The sequence below is a fragment of the Theropithecus gelada genome, chromosome 10 (assembly GCF_003255815.1).
Source record: "Theropithecus gelada isolate Dixy chromosome 10, Tgel_1.0, whole genome shotgun sequence".
Lineage (NCBI taxonomy): Eukaryota > Metazoa > Chordata > Mammalia > Primates > Cercopithecidae > Theropithecus > Theropithecus gelada.
This window is the reverse complement of record NC_037678.1, coordinates 88,922,141-88,939,783: the sequence shown is the minus strand read 5'-3', so window position 1 is coordinate 88,939,783 and position 17,643 is coordinate 88,922,141. Positions and strand designations below refer to the sequence as shown.

The window sequence follows — 17,643 nt, the reverse complement described above, 5'->3', positions numbered from 1 at the left end:
TTTTACATGCTTCTCTTTGTGTTACTTTAGCGGTCACTACTTCTTTTGCAGTCACTCTCTCTCGACTTGTTAATTTCAACTGCGTCTTTGTGAGTGAACTCACACACCCATACACACACGCCTCTCTCCTGCGAGAAACACAGGCCATGAAGCTTGTTGGCTATGCTAGGCCTGTGACCTGCTGTGACCTAGGCATTGTGACCTGCTGGCGTCACAATGACAAGAGGCTGTTTTACCTGTCATACCGATCCCCAACACTGAATTTAGGAAGGACCTTGCTTTGGGCAGTGGTTATTTGGACACAGCGATACCTCTGTCTTGTTGGCTAAGAGTTTTGAGATTGCTGCTCCACAGGAGAAGTCTCAAGAGAACAGAGGAAGAAATTTCTACTTCCCCTAGAGCGCCCTCTTATAGCAAGACCAATAGCCCCAGGGGAGATGCCAGGGGTTCTTAGCCACTTGACTTTCCTGCAGGGTTATGTGGAATTGATCTTTGCAGAACAGGGGTGATTTCCTTCTTGGGATTCTTCATCATCATTCTCACTAACTGATTGGATTTTCTGCTTTTGCCAGGAGAATCCCACCACCAGAAAGCAGAATGATTCTGGATCACCAGGGTTGTACAGAACCAGGGATGGCAGATAGCTTTAAGCATGGCCCTTTTCTGATCATTTTTGAGCTCAAATATCACAGCGGAATGATCCATGGAGACTATTTAGTGGAAGGGCTGCTTAATTAGGGCACATGGGCTGCCCTTCCCCACCCCTTCCATGCCTACAACTCATCAAAATTGCTGACAAAACCGCAGACTCTTCCCTGCCATGCCCAGGGAACTCCAGGCAGCCTCTTTGGACAGTCAGGGTTAGCACGGGATGTTTGCCGTCCCTTCACTTTGTCCAGCCTTTGCTGTTTAGGATTACTCTGCTGGTTGAGGGGAAAATCAGAACTAGAATCTAGGGAAACCCAGTTTTGCTTTGTCTATGTTACCTGCCCCTCTGCTTGTGAGCACGTATAATATGTTCAAACTAGGACAGTGTGAAAGAGGGTGCTGTCCGTAATTACACAAGTCAGTCAATGCAGGCTGGGACTGTCTCAGGCCAGCTAGTAGGACACGTGGGCACCCTAGATAAAAACACAGAGATGGCAGTGAGAATGCGCCTCAGGAGGGCCTTGAGGACACACGCTCAATAGTTGGCCTAGAGAACGATGGCCTTGAGCCTGTTGGACGTCTGAGCTGGGAGCTGGGAGCTGGGAGCTGGGCCTTAGTAGTGTCTGACGTAACCCTGCTATTCTGTTGACACCTGTAGATCATCCCCATTCTTCTGTTTGGTGGCAACCTCAGACTGCCAGAACATGGCCTTCAGACACGGGGCCCTAGCATCCTTCACAGCACCCTGCAGGCCCTCCCAGGCCCTCTCCCCAACACTTCCACATGTTGTCTTGTGAGCATCTGTCCTCACTGCGTGCAGGGCTTTCTCCTCACTTGTCACTCACGCAGTGCTATCCTGGGTACTCTTCAAATAAAGGGGAAAAAGAATGGGGTTCCTCTTTTATCCTTGATGGAAAATGACAGTGAGTTTAAAAAACAAGCTTAAACTTTCTGTTGTTTTTCTCTTTTTTTACAAAAGCGATCCATATTCTCAGTAGAAAAAATAAAAATAAAGCAACATAGATAATGAAAAATACGGAAAAAGCATCGCATAGTACACCTTTATGTATATTGTGACATAGAGTGTGGACATTTGAAGTATCAGCCCTGTAAGAATATTATGAAGGTTCTGGGGAAAGATGCTACCAAGAATTTGGGTGACACCAGCACAGGGAATTGGCATGACTGGCCCCTGGGTCCAGGTAAGACAGTACTGCCCACAAGTGAGCTGCACAGCCCCAACGAGGAGTGTAGCCTGTGATTAGGAACCGCCTGCTACTGCTGAGCATCTGCGAGACTGTGGGCCAATTGCCTTGTCCCTCAGAGCCTCAGCTTCTTCATCTGTGAAATGGAACCACAATACTCCCCACCCACCATAGGAGTGAAAGTCAATGTGTCTAGTGAGAACTAAATGATGTAATAATGTGTATGACTTGCCCATCACCTGGTGGCGCTCAATCCCCGGTCACTGTTATTATTACAGAGCACTTGATGTGATAGACACCAGCTTGATTTTCTCCACAGTGTGGGTGCAGAACCCTGGTGAAATGGGAGGTGACTTTAGAAAGTGCATGGAGGAGTGATATTTAATACTTGTGAATTTTTTAGGATTACCTGTTATTTACAGCAGATGACATATAGATTTCCAAACAAATCTACGTAAAAATGAGTACATTTAAAGACAAATACAGAGTGAATAAGATGCAGGTAGTCCTTGGATAATAGTAGAATTCATAAACACAGTAGGCAGATGCAGGGAGCTGGGGAGGGCTTTGTGCAAGCCTGTAGGAGCCTCAGAACAGCCTGTGGTTATTGGAGGGGCAGGTTTTATTCTCAGAAATGACCTAGTCCAAATTCTTCTCTGGGCCAGTGAGGAAACTCACCCTTGGTGAGGTGAAATGACTTCAGAGCCTTGCAGCTCAGCTGCAATAAGTGTAGACAGGAGTTGGGGTCTTTTGTGTTTGTGGTTCATTCTCTACCTCCAAAGAATAGTCAGGGAATCGATGTACTCAGAGGCCAGACACGAAGCCAGAGAGTTCTTGGCAATAGGTGGCCCCATGGACCTTGATGTTAGTGTCCTGTCCACATACCCTGGGCCATCCCAGTGGTCACTCAGACATGCTGAACACCCTGATCACTGCCTGCATCTCGGGCTCTGGGAACATACATGGCCCACATGAGTACAGTCCAGAAGCGCTGGGTATTAACACCTCAGGAACAACCCTCAGCTGCTGTGGACCAGGATAGGTGGATAAGTTCCCCATCCCTCCTAGCGACAGTTCAGAGTCGTGTTCCACATGGTCCCTCAGAGGGACCCCAGCAGGACTGAGCTGTCTACAATGGCAACCTGCTCATCACACTCCTTCATTGGTTCCCTTCCCTGGCTCACTTCCCTCCCTTCCCTGTGCCTCCTGGGATTACCTCCCAGGTAAGTCACAGGTACCCAGTCTTTGCCTTGGGGTCCACTTCTGGAGAACCCAAATAGTCCCTCAAGGGCAGGACCAGGTGAACACTGGACCTTTTTGTTCTCTGCTGAGATCATCAGATGACATGAAAGAGGCTAAAATTCACATCGCATCAGCTGGTCGTGTGAGTGATTTTGGCCTGCAGGTTTTGGGTATTTTCTTACATCAGATCAACGAGGTTTTACCTCAGTCTCAGTGCCCATTTCCTTTGGTCTCACTTGTGGAAGGGATTCATCCCTGGATGTGGCCATGGGACATCACTGACCCAGTCTTTGCATCCTACTTGGAAGACAGCGCAATGTATGTGAAAGGACTGATGGCCCCTGCCTTCACAAAACCACCATGCATTTCTTCATGCTGCACATGTAATCAAGCCTACAGAAAGAGCTCCTGTAGTTTTATCAGCCAGATAAGTTATAGCGGGCCACTCTTTGCTATGCACTTGGAAGTGAAATAAACTCCTCAATACGTTACCTACAACCTATGGCCAAAGTTATTCAACTTCTCAGCCTTTTGATGTAGTAGGAATTCCAGGCGACTTTAAAATATTTGGGTTTGCTAACTTCTAGAACTCATGGTCACCAAATATATACATATGAGATTACTGGTCTGCTATGATGCCTGATTGGCTTATCTTAAGGAAATTGTAAGCAGCAGACTTTAAAATCTTCCTCTCTTTTTTCTTTAAAATTCCCAGAATTTTAAAATGATGTGGCTTCTAGTCAAATGCTTTCACTTAAAAACAATTTTAAAAATATTTAAAGACTGACATATACGCTTTTTCATTTAATTCATGTGTCTCTAAAACGTGCCTGCGGAAAGCAGCAAGAGGCCAGGGAGTTTAGGGGATAAAATGGTGCGGGCATGGAGCCCTACCTTCAGGGCTGTGCCTTTTTATGTCCAAGAATTCCTCTGAGTCCGGAAATGAACTTCCAGAGAAGGAGATGAAACTGGGAAGGAAGAGGAGGAGTCTGGGGGTGGAGAGGCAAGAGGAGCAGAGGAAGAGTCAGGATGAATGCAAAGGGAGAGAGAGCAAAGTTGAGGAGACTGAGGCAGAGGCAAGAGAGAGGGTGGAGAGATGTAGAACTTGCCCAGTGCCCTCCTTCAGGCCAGCATTAGCACCTGGAAGAACAACCTTAGCATTTTTGGAAAGGTGTTTGACATCCAGAGTTGGAGGAAAAGTGTTTTTTAATTAAATTCCAGCTAACTAGAAATCTTAATGAACTTAAATACCCATTCTTTAGCAGTTGGGTTTTTTAATGGAGTTTCTGGATCCCTGTGAATAGGTAAGTGAGGCTGTTTTTTTTTCACCCTTTTAAATCCCAGACATTTGAGTTAAAAAGGGCTGATTTTCAATAATGCTCCAAATTCTAGTTATTTCTCCAGCTCCTTTCTAAAAACATGGCTGTAAATAGTCTAGATTAGTGGTTCTAAAACTTCAGTGTGCATCAGCGTTACCTGGGGTGCGGCAGGGGTGGGGGGCACATTAAAACCCAGACTCCTGGACCTCAGCCCCAGAAATTCTAAGCCAGTAGGTCTGGCATCTGTTGGAGTATTTACATTTCTGATCCGTTCCCAGGTGTTGTGATCCAGGGACCACATTTTGAGGGCCACTGGTCTAGATCTAGGACACAGGCAATATCAGGGTTGGAATGTTTTGTAAAATTAGACTATTGACCCATAATCTCAATTCAGAAAAATCTAGATGATTCTGCTGGTGAAGCTTCTGAAAATTCAGCTGACAACATCCACAGCATAATAAAAACACAAGCGTCTACACATTTCTGAGTTCTGGCACAAACAAAAGAAAACACTTCCAAAACAAATTTTCCTCAATGTATCAGCAACTGTACATTCCAGTGGCCCCTACTCACCGTTGGGGGTTTTGGGGTCAGCTTATCAGGTGATTATCTTCAAAGCAGGACAGTGTGCTTGCAGAAACATCTGCTTAATCCCTATTTTAAGAATAACTATTGACTGGCCTTTTACTATCACTATGAGCAATTTTAAAGATTTAACTGATGGGACTCAGTGCTGGTGGTTTTAGCACAATCCTAGGAGGGAGGTGGGGAAGAATGACAGGCACCTCAAAGGACGGAGTCAGGGCTTAGCACTCAGCTCTTGGCTAGTAGAGAGAAGCCCACGGCAGGTTCCAGGCCCATTATCTTCCACTAACTTCCATTCACGAGCTCAATGACGCACTGCATCGGTCTGGCCTCAGCCCCGCATACATGGAGGGAGGCTCTGGACTTCAAGGTGCATTTTGGCAGAGCTCTCATGTTGCATGGAGTTGCTTGAAGAGTCTCTGAGGGAAGAGGGCAGCTGAGCAAGGGGGATGCCTGTGGCCCCTTGGTTTTGCTTCAGTACAGTGGCTTTCATGGACTGCTTTGTTCAAAGGATGGCACATGTGGCTTAACAAAAGTTTGAGGACCAGTGACCCCTAGGGTCCCTTCTATTTCTAAAATTTGGAATGTTTGATTCCTTTTAAATAATCACACAAAGGGTCCTTGAAGCCCTGTTTCTAGTCATTCAGCTTTGTGGCTCAATCATGGATGCATTTTGGTAAGAGTGATTGAGAATTCTGTATCCCACCCCATCCTCAGCAGTCTTAAGATGGGCAGAGGGAAGATAGAACAACATCCACCCAATACTCCTGCACGTCGGGCCCAGATTTAGCCAGGCCTCTCTGAGGGTGTGGTCCCCTCCCCGGGGCTGAGAATCACTCCACAAGGAACCATTGCCTTTGAAGGGAGTGGTGATGCCTCCGGGAACACTGTGATTGTCTTTCCCATCATGTGGTCCAGCTGTCAGTCAAGATGGTGGTCATGTGACCCGTGCTGGCCAATCACAGCTCTCCTGAGGGAGGGCTGCAGGGATGAACTGATTCAGAGCTGGGTCACTCTGAGGACAGGTCCTTGACTCCTGCTACTTAGATTCCTGAGACTGCCCTGGTTTCCGTCTTTCCTGAGGTCTGGTTGTTTTTTTGTATTTTACAAATTACCCAGGTCTTTCTGAATCCTCCACCGTTTTCTGTTGCTGGAAAGATTCAGGCTTCCCTTTCCACCATTTCTCTTACAAAAGGCTTCACAGGCTTGTGAAATACTTCTGGGTATTTCAGAAGACCAGGCACCAGGATCTCCAAGGGGTCTGCCCACTTCCCCTGGGGTAGGAATGCCTCGATTTGCAGGAGTGCATCAGTTTGGGTCTGATCGCCCCGGGCTGGGTAGCGCACGCCTTCTGGAAGAAGAAACGCTACAGCTGAGTTTTCATTAGACCCTCCCTCACTGTCGTCACTGGGTTGCAGGATGTGAGGACCCATCATTAAGGGCCCAGAATGGTAACCCCCTGAAGGCAGAGCTCTTTAAAGGTCAATGGCTAATTAATTAAACACATGAATGAGCTCAGAAGCTAAGTCCCATAGTTAGATTTCATATTCTTGTAGTTTGGACAGTTCAGTGTCCTGGATCTGGAAAAATGTTACCCTTTTTGTAATTTGGTTCATTCTTCTATTTTTGATTTAAAACAAAAAACCCAAAAAACTTCAGACCATGTGTAGATTTATTGAAGGGAGTGGTTTTCCCAGAAGCTCTAGCTTCTCCCAGTGGACAGCGGTGCTGGTGGCAGCAGGGGCCCAGTGCTAGGGCCAGGAATCAGGAGAAGCCTTGGAGAGAGTAGACAGGAGAGTCCAGGGACCGGGGTGAGGAACAACTTTGGACACTGGTGTCCTTCCCCGTTCTGTCGAGGGCTCCTTACCTGGGGATTCACCCTGGAGCAGAAACCTGGAGGAGCACTGAGGAGGAACAAGATCTTCCATTGCCGAAAATTGCTCCCACAGAGCCGTGCCATGCAGTATGGCAGCCACCAAGCCGCACGTGGCTGTGGAGCACCTGCAATGTGGGGAGTTTGAATTGGGATGTGTGATGAGTGTAAAATACACAACAGTTTCAAAAACCTGATCTGAAAACAAGAATGGAAAATATCTCACCACTAACTTATTGATTACATGATGACATGATAATATTTTGGGTATACTGGGTAAAATAAAATATATTATTAAAATTAATTTCACCTGTTTCTTTTTATTTTATTTAATGTGGCTACTTCTAGAAAGTTTAAAATTGGCCAGGCACGGTGGCTCATGCCTGTAATCCCAGCACTTTGGGAGGCCGAGGTGGTTGGATCACCTGAGGTCAGGAGTTCAAGGCCAGCCTGGCCAACATGGTGAGACACGATTTCTGCTAAAAATACAAAAATTAGCTGGGCGTGGTGGTGCACGCCTGTAGTCCCAGCTACTTGAGAGGCTGAGGCAGGAAGAAACGCAAAAGGAAATGTTTTGTTTGTTTGTTTTGTTAGTTCATGTCTTTTATCAGCTCATACAGTTCCTTGTCTTCTGCTTTGTTGAAGCAGTAAGTCAGACAACATTTGCCACAATAATGTCTGTCAAAGTGGCTTGCCATAAACGCTCCAGCACCACATTCCTCAGAAGGGCACTCTTGATGAAGGTGACTAATTTTGCCATTCTCATCCACCTTAATATTTTTAATATTATAATAATTAATAATAATATTTCAGGACAGCCAGCTTAGTCTTCTTTCTCTTGTGCTTACTCTTCTTGGGGTGGTGTTAAGACTTCTTCCTTTTCTTAGCACCACCACGAAGTGTCAACACAAGATGAAAAGTAGACTCCTTTTGAATGTGTAGTCAGACAAAGTACATCCATCCTCCAGTTGCTTTTGCTAGCAAAGATCAGTCTTTGCCCATCAGGAGGAATTCCTTCCTTATCCTGGATCTTGGCCTTTACATTTTCTGTCGTATCTGAGGGTTCAACCTCGAGGGTGATGGTCTTCCCTGTAAGGGTTTTCGTGAAAATCTGCATTTTGGTGGCGGCTTCACTACAGATGGCTGATTGAAAAGGAAGGAAATGTTTTAAGATATATTCCTAAGGGTTGCACATTAACTAATTTGATCTTATACAACTCTCAAGTTCTGCAAGATAAAATCTTCAGTTCTCTTGGATAGATAAAAAAGCTTGAGAAGTTTGAGCTGGATGAGGGTTGGCCACTCCCCTACCATCTTGCTAATGCTTCAGACCAAATTCACACAGAGAGAGATTTGTTAAATATTAACATTTATTGTGATGCAGGCCCCCAGGGTCCACACAACCTTCTGTGTAGGCTCCATGAAGTCTCAGCTCTGGTGTCTTAGGTGCTAAGAGAACACTTTGCATGGAAAGCTCATTCAAGGCAGAAGCTACAATAGAGTCAGAATTTCAGGATCCTTCTTGTCAGCATCAGACAATCAGAAATCTTGCTGCACCAGTGGTCTTTCACAAGAGCAACTGAGGAACCAAGTGCCTTTTATATTTATTTATTTATTTATCTATTTCAAGATAGAGTTTTACTCTTGTTGCCCAGACTGGAGTGCAATGGCGTGATCTTGGCCCACTGCAACCTCTGCCTCCCAGGTTCAAGCGATTCTCCTGCCCCAGCCTCCTGAGTAGCTGGTGTTACAGGCATGTGCCACCACGCCTGGCTAATTTTGTATTTTTAGTAGAGATAGAGTTTCTCCATGTTGGTCAGGCTGGTCTCGAACTCCTGACCTCCGGTGATCCACCTGCCTCAGCCGCCCAAAGTGCTGGGATTACAGGCGTAAACCACTGCGCCTGGCCCCAAGTGCCTTTCTTAAGAGAACAGTCTCAAGGCCTTGCCAGAACTGAAACCCTAGTAGCACAAGGGTGGGGAGTGTCTCTACATCTCATGGCCAGTCCACATATCGTGACTGTCATAACTCTGTTCATGCGAGCGTGGACAGTGTCTCTTACATATTTTAGCCAAACCACATGTCCCCCTTGATTAATGAGATCCCATTGCTAATATTCATTATTTTATTAGCAAGTCACTCATAAGTCAGTAAAAATCCATTTCCCAAGGCCTCAGGTGTTGGCAGGTGTGCATGGCAGAGGTATCTTGGGAGAGTGGGGAATCCTGACGAATCCAAGTAATGCTCACCTGTAATATCACACTGAAGATGCCAAAGTATATAAGTCATTTCTGGACATCGTAGCACAATCTTATTAAGAGCATTAAGAATTCTTTCATACCTATTTGGTATATTCAAACTAGATCAATGAGGTAAGAGCCAGTGAATTATCAGAAAGTTTCCTGAGAAAATTCAACCTTTTGTGATCAGTGTAGTTTCCAACCTTAGAGGAACAAATGCTATTCACAAAACAGTCATTCTAAAAAATGCGTTTTTGTATTAAAGATGCATCTTCTCAGGGTAAATGTTAACAGTCCTTGGGAGAAAACTACTAGAATACAGATTTCAGGATTTAAGGGAAAACTCTTTCTTTCAGTCTTAGAAACCCAACTCACTGATGATGACATATAGAACAAATAAAGAGGTTACTTAAATATTAACTTTATTTGGTATGTAAATATACCTAGTGCTCCGATCTTTCTAGATCAAGGTTACTTAACCCTGGCCGTATTGACCCTTTAGGCAGGGGAATTCCTTGTGTGCAGGGTTGTGGGGGGAATGCTGTCCTGTGTATTGTAGGGTATTTAGCAGCATCCCTGGCCTCTACCCACTAGTTGCCAATAGAAGGACCCTACCAGTAAAGTGGTGACAACTAAAAATGTCTCTAGACACTGCCAAATGTCCCCCTGGGGACAAAATCACCCTCTGTTGAGAACTGCTGTTCTAGAACAGGTCCAATGGGCTAAGCCATTGCCTTGCTAGAATGCATAATCTCAGATCCCTCCCAGACCTACTGAATCAGAGTCTGCATTTCAGTAAGCTCCCAGGTGGTCTGTGTGCTCATATACCTGGCTAGCTTTACCCCTACGCTCCATGGTGCCTGTGGCCAGGGATATGTGGTTCTCATTGCAGGAAGCTGATGAAGCCTTGCTGCATAACCTGCGCCTTCAGCTGGAAGCCCAATTTTTGCAAGACGATATCAGTGCGGCGAAGGACAGGCACAAGAAGGTAACCATGACCCCTTGAAGCCCTTCCTCTAGAAAACCCAGTTTGGGTTTGATCAGGTAAGCCCAGGGCACTGTGACTGAAAACAGACTGCTAGAGAGTGGTATACCTTTGTGCATTTTCCCTCGAACCAAATAGGGGTGAATTGGTCACTGTACAGTGCTTAATGAGCCAGACCTGCTTTGAACAGTGGGCAGTAGTGGGTGTGGTTTGAGGGCTGTGGTGTTGCGAACCAGTATCTATATTGTACAGTATAATTTATGAAGTGATTTTATATAGATCCGTCTTCATTAAGCGACAGTCCATCAACTGTTTCTGCTCAGAAGATACATTAAAAAGTCTTGTTTCGGCCGGGCGCGGTGGCTCACGCCTGTAATCCCAGCACTTTGGGAGGCCTAGGCGGGCGGATCACAATCAGGAGCTCGAGACCACGGTGAAACCCCGTCTCTACTAAAAATACAAAAAATTAGCCGGGCACGGTGGCGGGCGCCTGTAGTCTCAGCTACTCAGGAGGCTGAGGCAGGAGAATGACGTGAACCTGGGAGGCGGAGCTTGCAGTAAGCCGAGATCACGCCAGTGCACTCCAGCCTGGGGGACAGAGCGAGATTCCATCTCAAAAAAAAAAAAAAAAAAAAAAAAAAAGACTTGTTTTTCTCTCTGCCTCTGAACCCGTTAATTGCAGGAGCACATTATTCAGGAGCTTCCTCTCCTGCAGTGCTCAGATTCCCCCAGCCTCCAACAGTTCCTCACAGGCCTGACTGTGGCGGACCCTGGCATAATTGAAAGATCAGATCTTGCAGCTGTTTGACCATGGGTGAGTGGCCTAACCTCTCTGAGCTGCTTTTTCATCTTCAAAATGCAAATGCAGGCTCTCCTTCCCAGCAGTGGTGTGGGTGAAGTAGTGTAGCAGACCTGTGGGTGCCTCAGGGCTTCCCTCTTCAGGGACTCTGGCCTCCTCCCACTGCCATCCCTGCAGCTTTGCCTGAGGACTTTCTCCAAGCAGCTGGAGGCTGCTCCACCTGTAGTGGGGAGTTGAGGAACTCCCGTCCCCAGGAGCAGGGAGCAGCCTCAACTGGAACTGATGGGAGTTGGTGTATAAACACCCCAGCTCCCTCTCGCCTTTGTAGACCAACTCTGAGGCTTTTATTCTGCACTGGCACCCAGAGATCCTCACCAGGATTGAGCTCCAGGTGCTCACAGTGGTGACTCATTGGTAATAGCCCTCGCTGACCGCCCTCCCTTCCTGCCTCACTTTCCCACTCCATCCATCATGTTTCCTGGCATCATTGCCCAGTCAACTGTTTATACTCAGATCCCTCTCCCAGAGTCTGCTTCTGCGGAAACCCAAACTAAGACAATGTGGGAACATGGGTACAACCTGGAGCTTGGCAAGTGCTCAGTGAACCTCCAGTTCCCTTCCTACCTCAGTGTGTACCTGCATCCGTACACCAGCCCTGTCTGCTCCAATCAGGGTCCTTCTCACTTTCCACTAGGCCTAGCCATTTCCTCCTCCCCACCCACCTCCTTGCTTCTGCTCTACTTGATGGAATCCTTGGAACAGTGCCTGGGGCAGTTTTGAAGCAGCTCAAAGAATTCTTCCAGGCCATTTAGGATGATATTGATGATGATGATGGTGATGATGATAGCTCACACTGTGAGGCTCCCCTGCAGTATCTCACCGGATCCCGAGAGCAGCCTTGTGAAATAGTGCTCAGGTCAGGCTCCCTATAAGCAGAGCTCTAAGTAGTGATTTTTTGTCACTGATGTCTTAGTGGAGGGCTCTGAGGAGAAGGGGAGGAAAGGGGCAAGACAGGGCAGGGAGCAGAGCAAGGATGTGTCCTCAACTGGAGTCTAGCTGTGGCGTTCTTATGATCCCATGGGAAGCTCTGTGAATTACCACAGCCGGGTCCCTCAAGGAGTCGAGAGAGTTGGTCTTTTGTACTCCCGTGCCATCAGTCATTGGCCTGGGTTGGGGATGAGGCAGGGCCTGGTGGCTTCCTAGACAAGATGACCATTTGTTGACCAAGGGCTGCTTTCTGCAGAGGGCTGTGTCATCTGTTGTTACTCACAGAGCTTGGGATGGGGCACTGGCCGGTAAAGGGGATCGGGCATCCCTACATATAGTTATCCCTGTTTTATAGAAGAACTTGCATTTTAGGAGGTTTAAATAGCTTGCCTGAGGTCACACATAGCCAGTAAGTCTTTTAGTCCAGGCCTGATTGACCAAAGCCCATTCTTTGAAACACTGCTGGTGTTGGAAAGGGTCCTTTGTGCCCTCCAGGGCCTTTTAACTTATTTATTTTTGACATGGGGTCTCATTCTATCACTCAGGCTGGAGTACAGTGGGGTGATCACAGCTTGCTGCAGCCTCCACCCACCCCCAGGTTCAAGTGATCCTCCTACCTCAGCCTCCTAAGTAGCTGGGACCACAGGTGCACACCACAACACATAGCTAATTTTAAATTTTTTTGTAGAAATGAGGTCCTACTATGTTGCCCAGGCTGGTCTCCAACTCCTGGGCTCAAGCAATCCGCCCGCCTTGGCCTCCCAAAGTGCTGGGATTACAGGTGTGAGCCACCATGTCTGGTGAGGGCTGGTTGTTTCCTCTGTTTTTTGTGCCTCTGCCACCCAGGGCTTTGTGAAGACCAATGCACCAATGTAGCTGAAGAGAAACGGTGAAATAAAGCAAGTCTTAGTTTATTCATCTACCCATTGTTCTTGTGAAGATTAAAGGAGACTGAGGGGCCAGGAATGAGCATGGTGCACATGTGGGCAGGCCCACCGACAGCAGCAAATGCATCAATCTCTTCTTCCCCCTGAACCTGGTCATGGTCTGTCCCGTGTGTGATGATGCAGCATGTGGAAGTGTCCATTCCTGTGCTCATCTAGTACTAGAAGGAAAAACCAGCACAGCTCAACTTATAACGAGAATGCTTTCCCTGCCCTAACAGAATCTTCTGGAAGTTCAGACCTATATCAGCATCCTGCAGCAGATCATCCACACCACTCCTCCAGCATCCATTGTGACGAGTGGGATGAGGGAGGTAAGAATTGGAGCAGGAAAAGGCAAACCAGCCCTGGCGGGAAGCTGTATCTGCAGACTCCCAGGGAAGGGCTCACAGGTTGGACTGTGAGGGTGGCCACCAGGGTCCACTCCCCACTCCTGCTTTGTATCCTCATCTGAAGTTTGTTCTTCTGATATTTTTCTTGTACTGTAAATGCCAATATTTAGACACATGAGGATGTAAACTGCGTCCTTGACCATTTTCTTCGGTATTTTCTCTTGAGAATTACGAGCTGTTCTTCCTTGCATACTTTATAAGAAATGACCAAGCTGCTTTCCAAAGCGATGTGCCATTGTTGCATCTCTACCCACAATGCGTGAGGGTTTCTGTGGCTCCCTGTCCTTGTCAGCACTTGGTATGTCAGCTTTTTGGTGTGTCTTTGCTCTTCTGATGGTGGTGGTTTTAATTTGCATCCCCTAATGACTAAGGAAGCTGAGCATCCTTTTGTGCACTTATCTGCCATCCGGATAGCTTCTTTGTGGAAGTATCTGCTGAAGCCTCTTGCCCATTTAAAAAATTGGTTTGTTTCCTTATTCTCCCTATCAATCTGTTCATGAATTTAAAATACAGAGAATCTCAGATAATTAGTGAATATATTTTCAAGACGGAGCTCTGCTAATGATTATGTGAGCCTGTGGCATGGAAACTAGTGGGAAAGGATAGAGATTGTTGAAGCCGATTTGTAAAAACTAAAGATTTGGATATGAAAAATTATTTCCGATATTATGTTCCAAATTCCTTCTTCATTTAGCTCTCTAGCTGCTCAACAGGATAGTAGTTTTTTTTCCTAATATGGTTTATGGAATTTTGTGATGCATAGCATGATATATATATATAAATAGACTGGTGCCAAGTGAGGTGGCTCGTGCCTGTAATCCCAACTACGCAGGAGGCTGAGGTGGGAGGATCACCTGAGGCTAGGAGTTCAAGAGCAGCCTGGACAACATAGAAAGACCCCATCTCTAAACAAACAAACAAACAAACAAGAAACAAAAAAACCCCAAAACACTGGAAATGATGCAAATTAAAATAAAAATGTTACAGTGTCCCTTCTCCAGAGGTTGTGGTAGGCTAGTACAGGGTTTGGTGGATTGGGCAAGAGATAAGGTTCTGGGTCTTTTTGCAAGGATGATCTAGGATGGTGGCTCTCAACCCTGGTGACACTTGCAATTGCCTAGATGTGTGCTCAGGCCATGCTCCGAGTCAATGAATGGGCTGCTCAGGAGGTGGGGCCTGCCCAGGAGCAGCATGCAGACAAGCTGCTGCAGAACCCATGGGCTGGGGTCACCAGCTACCTGAACTTTTTCATCTTAATTATTTTATACAAAGCTAAAGAAATCCCCAAATTTGCTTTAGAAGACACTTTTGAACCCTGCAAAGTATCATCTAAGAGACAGGAAAGTTACCTTTTTTGGCATTCATGAGGATAGTCTTGTCCGAATTGTCCACCAATTACCGTTTCAGGATCCTGTTGTCCTTAGTGGATGTAACCGAGGTTGCTACTAAGGCCTAAAAAAGCTTTTCCGGAAGTCTTAATTTTCTTTGCCAGAGATCCCTTTCCAGAGATGTTATTTTTATTTTTTCAAACCCACTTTTGTCCTCTAACTCAAAGGTGTTTTACATCCGAGCATACCTTTTGAATTGTGTCGTCTATTCCCTTGTAATAAGATCCTTCTAAGTCGTAAGTACACAGACACTGGACTGACTTTGATGTCATCGATCAGCATCACCTGGGCTTGTGAGATGTGCAGAGTGTCCAGCCCAGCCTCAGACCCACTGAGACAGAATCTGCATCTTAGCCAGATCCTCAGGGACTCGTGGGCATACTCAGGCTAGAGAAGCACCAATTGAGAAAGCATCACATCTTTATGAGTCTTAGTTTAGCAATTCTATAGTCAAATTAGACAGTCACTTTCCTGTATGTCTGTGTCACTGCTGCAGCCACTTTGTAAGGTGTTTGAAGCAGAGGCTGCCTGCCATGCATGGGCTTGGACACAGAAACCCTCAGTGTAGACTTGGTGTTTGATTTTGCGTGGCTTCGAGTCAATGTGCTCTGTGTCAGAATGCATGGCTCTTGAGCAGTCAGGCCTTTGTGAAACAATTTGAATATTTTTGAATAAACATGGAAAGGCAGGTCAGGAGAGAGGCACCTGCTTGGCAGAGTGTGGAGAGGTTGGAGGATTTCCTTCCAGCCATTCCCTGGAGCGTCACTTCTCTTTCACCCATTGGGGCTGATGGCTCCTGCTTTGTGCTGCGCTGACATCGGAGCACAGTGTGTGGCTCGCGGCTCCAACCAACCTTCATTTTCTTAGAGAGTGTGCATTCCAGGTTTTCCTTTTCACAGAAGGGAAAACAGAGGCTTTGAGAGTCAAATGCCTTTTCTAGAGTCTCTTAGTAGGTTCACGGCACAGCCAGGTCTAAGCTCTGGTCTCCTGGTACTTGGTCCCGGCGTTTCACACTCCCAGGGAGGTTCAGACTTTGAAGACAAAGCAAAAGCCATTGATGGCTGCGCTGTGGGCCTGGCTTAGTCTCCTCACACTACTATAACAGGACACTATAGACGGGAGGGCCGACAGGCAGACATTTATTTCTCACTGTCCTGGGTGCTGGAAATCCAAGATCAAGGTGCCAGCAGAATTGGTGTCTGGAGAGGGCTCTCTTTCTGGCTTGAAGGTGGCTGCCTTCTTGCTTTGTCTCATGTGACAGACAGACAGGGGGCGGGGGTGGGGGCTCTGGTGTCTCTTCTTGTTCTTACAAAGACCCTAATCACATCATGGGGCCCCCCATCCTCATGACCTCATCTAACCCTAACACCTTCCAAAGGTCCCACCTCCTGAAACCTTCATCTTGGGAGTTAGGACTTCAACACAGAATTCAGGGGGACACGGATATTCCATCCATATCAGGGCCCCACACCTCCTCTGCCCTTTTCCTCTCTGCATGTCCTGTGAATCTGACTCTGGCCTTCTCTGTGCAGGAGAAGCTCCTGACGGAGCGGGAGGTGGCCGCTCTGCGGAGTCAGCTGGAGGAGGGCCGCGAGGTGCTCGCCCACCTGCAGGCGCAGAGAGTGGAGCTGCAGGCCCAGGTACGCTCGAGACTGCCGCATGCGCATTGGGACTTCCCACATGTTTTATGGAGGCGTTACGCGCAGCACACGCATGCAGCTTGAGGAGCTGTCACATGCTGAACATATCGTATGTTCCTGGCAGAAACGGGGTTTTCGGAGTGGGTGACCAAGCGCTCTGCTCTGCCCTGGACTGAGGAATTTTCCAGGACAAGGGAGAGTCCTGAGCCAGTGAACACAGGCATCACGCTCATTCCTGGCCCCTCAGAGGTGCCCCTTGGGACTCCTTTAAGTCATGCCCTCCCCTCCAAGGCTTAGGCTTAGGCTGCCCCAGTGTCTACATCATGCATTCATTTTGCCCAGGTCAAACTTTGTAAGAATAAGAAGAAACGGACACAGTAGGGACTTTTATCCTCCACTTGTTCAAATCTATGCTTCTGTTTTTCTTCTCATGGTAACAGTTCTCCTTCGGAATTTGATTACAACCTGGAAAGAGTGGTTGTATCAGTGTTTGCTTCTAGTTAGAAACGTGTTGGTGGAAAGCTCACATTTTTACCCCCACCCCTTTTGGGTGAAGCTTAATTTGAAAACAAAACAGAAAAGCCCCACGCTGTCCTGTGGCCTGTGTCTTCTTGGCTACTTCCTGGCTCATCTTCCTTGGTTCCTTCCAGTTCTCTCTCTTTCTCGTTACCCTCCAGCAGGGCATTCCGTGGGGACGGCTGGGTTAAAATACTGCACCTTTGTATGGCTCCCTAACCACATTTCCCAAACCAAAAAGTAAGTTGACATTTGGTTTAACAAGTACACGTGGGGACAAGAGAGCAAAACGTGTAAACATCGGATGCTTCAGAAAGCCCGGACCATTTGGACGTTATGTGTTACTCTGTCTCTGCCCTGCCAGGGCCCACAAAATGGGAAAAAATGTGAAGCCACAACTAGATGTTGTGCTTTTTATTGATTTCCAGTGCCCCCATGTCTGCTCAGGATTTCCTTTTGGGACCTTGGAGTTCACATCCTAATTCCCATCCCAGCACACACCACACAAAACTCACAGTAGCAGCAGCTCTTAGGGGCTGCTGGAAGGCAAACCTGGGTCTGTGGTGGTCCCCTGAGCTGACGATCGCAGCAGGAGAAACCAAGTAAGGCCCTTAAAACTCTTCCTTCTTGCGAGAGAAACCCTGGCTCAGGGACCATGTGCGTCATCCTGGTGACTGGGGCGTGTGTGGTTTCTTCTGAGGCTCTGACAGGATAGAATAAGGGTTGTATGTGTTTGTGTATGTGGGGGGTGTGTGTGATATGTGTGGTATGTGTGATATATGTGGGATGCATATGTGAAGTGTGCAATGTGTGTGTCATGTGTATGTGTGTGTGTGTGCTGTGTATGTGAATAGGGATATGGATACAAGCCCAGTCATGG

General features: G+C 47.0%; 1 protein-coding gene and 1 pseudogene across 3 annotated transcripts in view; one reads left to right on the top strand and one right to left on the bottom strand.

Annotated features, from left to right (window-relative positions):
- BFSP1 (beaded filament structural protein 1) overlaps nt 1-17,643 on the top strand; it is a 78,454-nt gene that overhangs the window by 47,412 nt on the left and 13,399 nt on the right. For all 3 annotated transcript variants that reach the window (XM_025398278.1, XM_025398277.1, XM_025398276.1), the window contains 3 exons: nt 10,005-10,100; nt 13,049-13,141; nt 16,140-16,247. In XM_025398278.1, the coding sequence (XP_025254063.1) occupies nt 10,005-10,100; nt 13,049-13,141; nt 16,140-16,247 (297 nt within the window). The remainder of the gene's footprint in view (nt 1-10,004; nt 10,101-13,048; nt 13,142-16,139; nt 16,248-17,643) is intronic.
- On the bottom strand, nt 7,463-7,989 carry LOC112633143 (annotated as a pseudogene).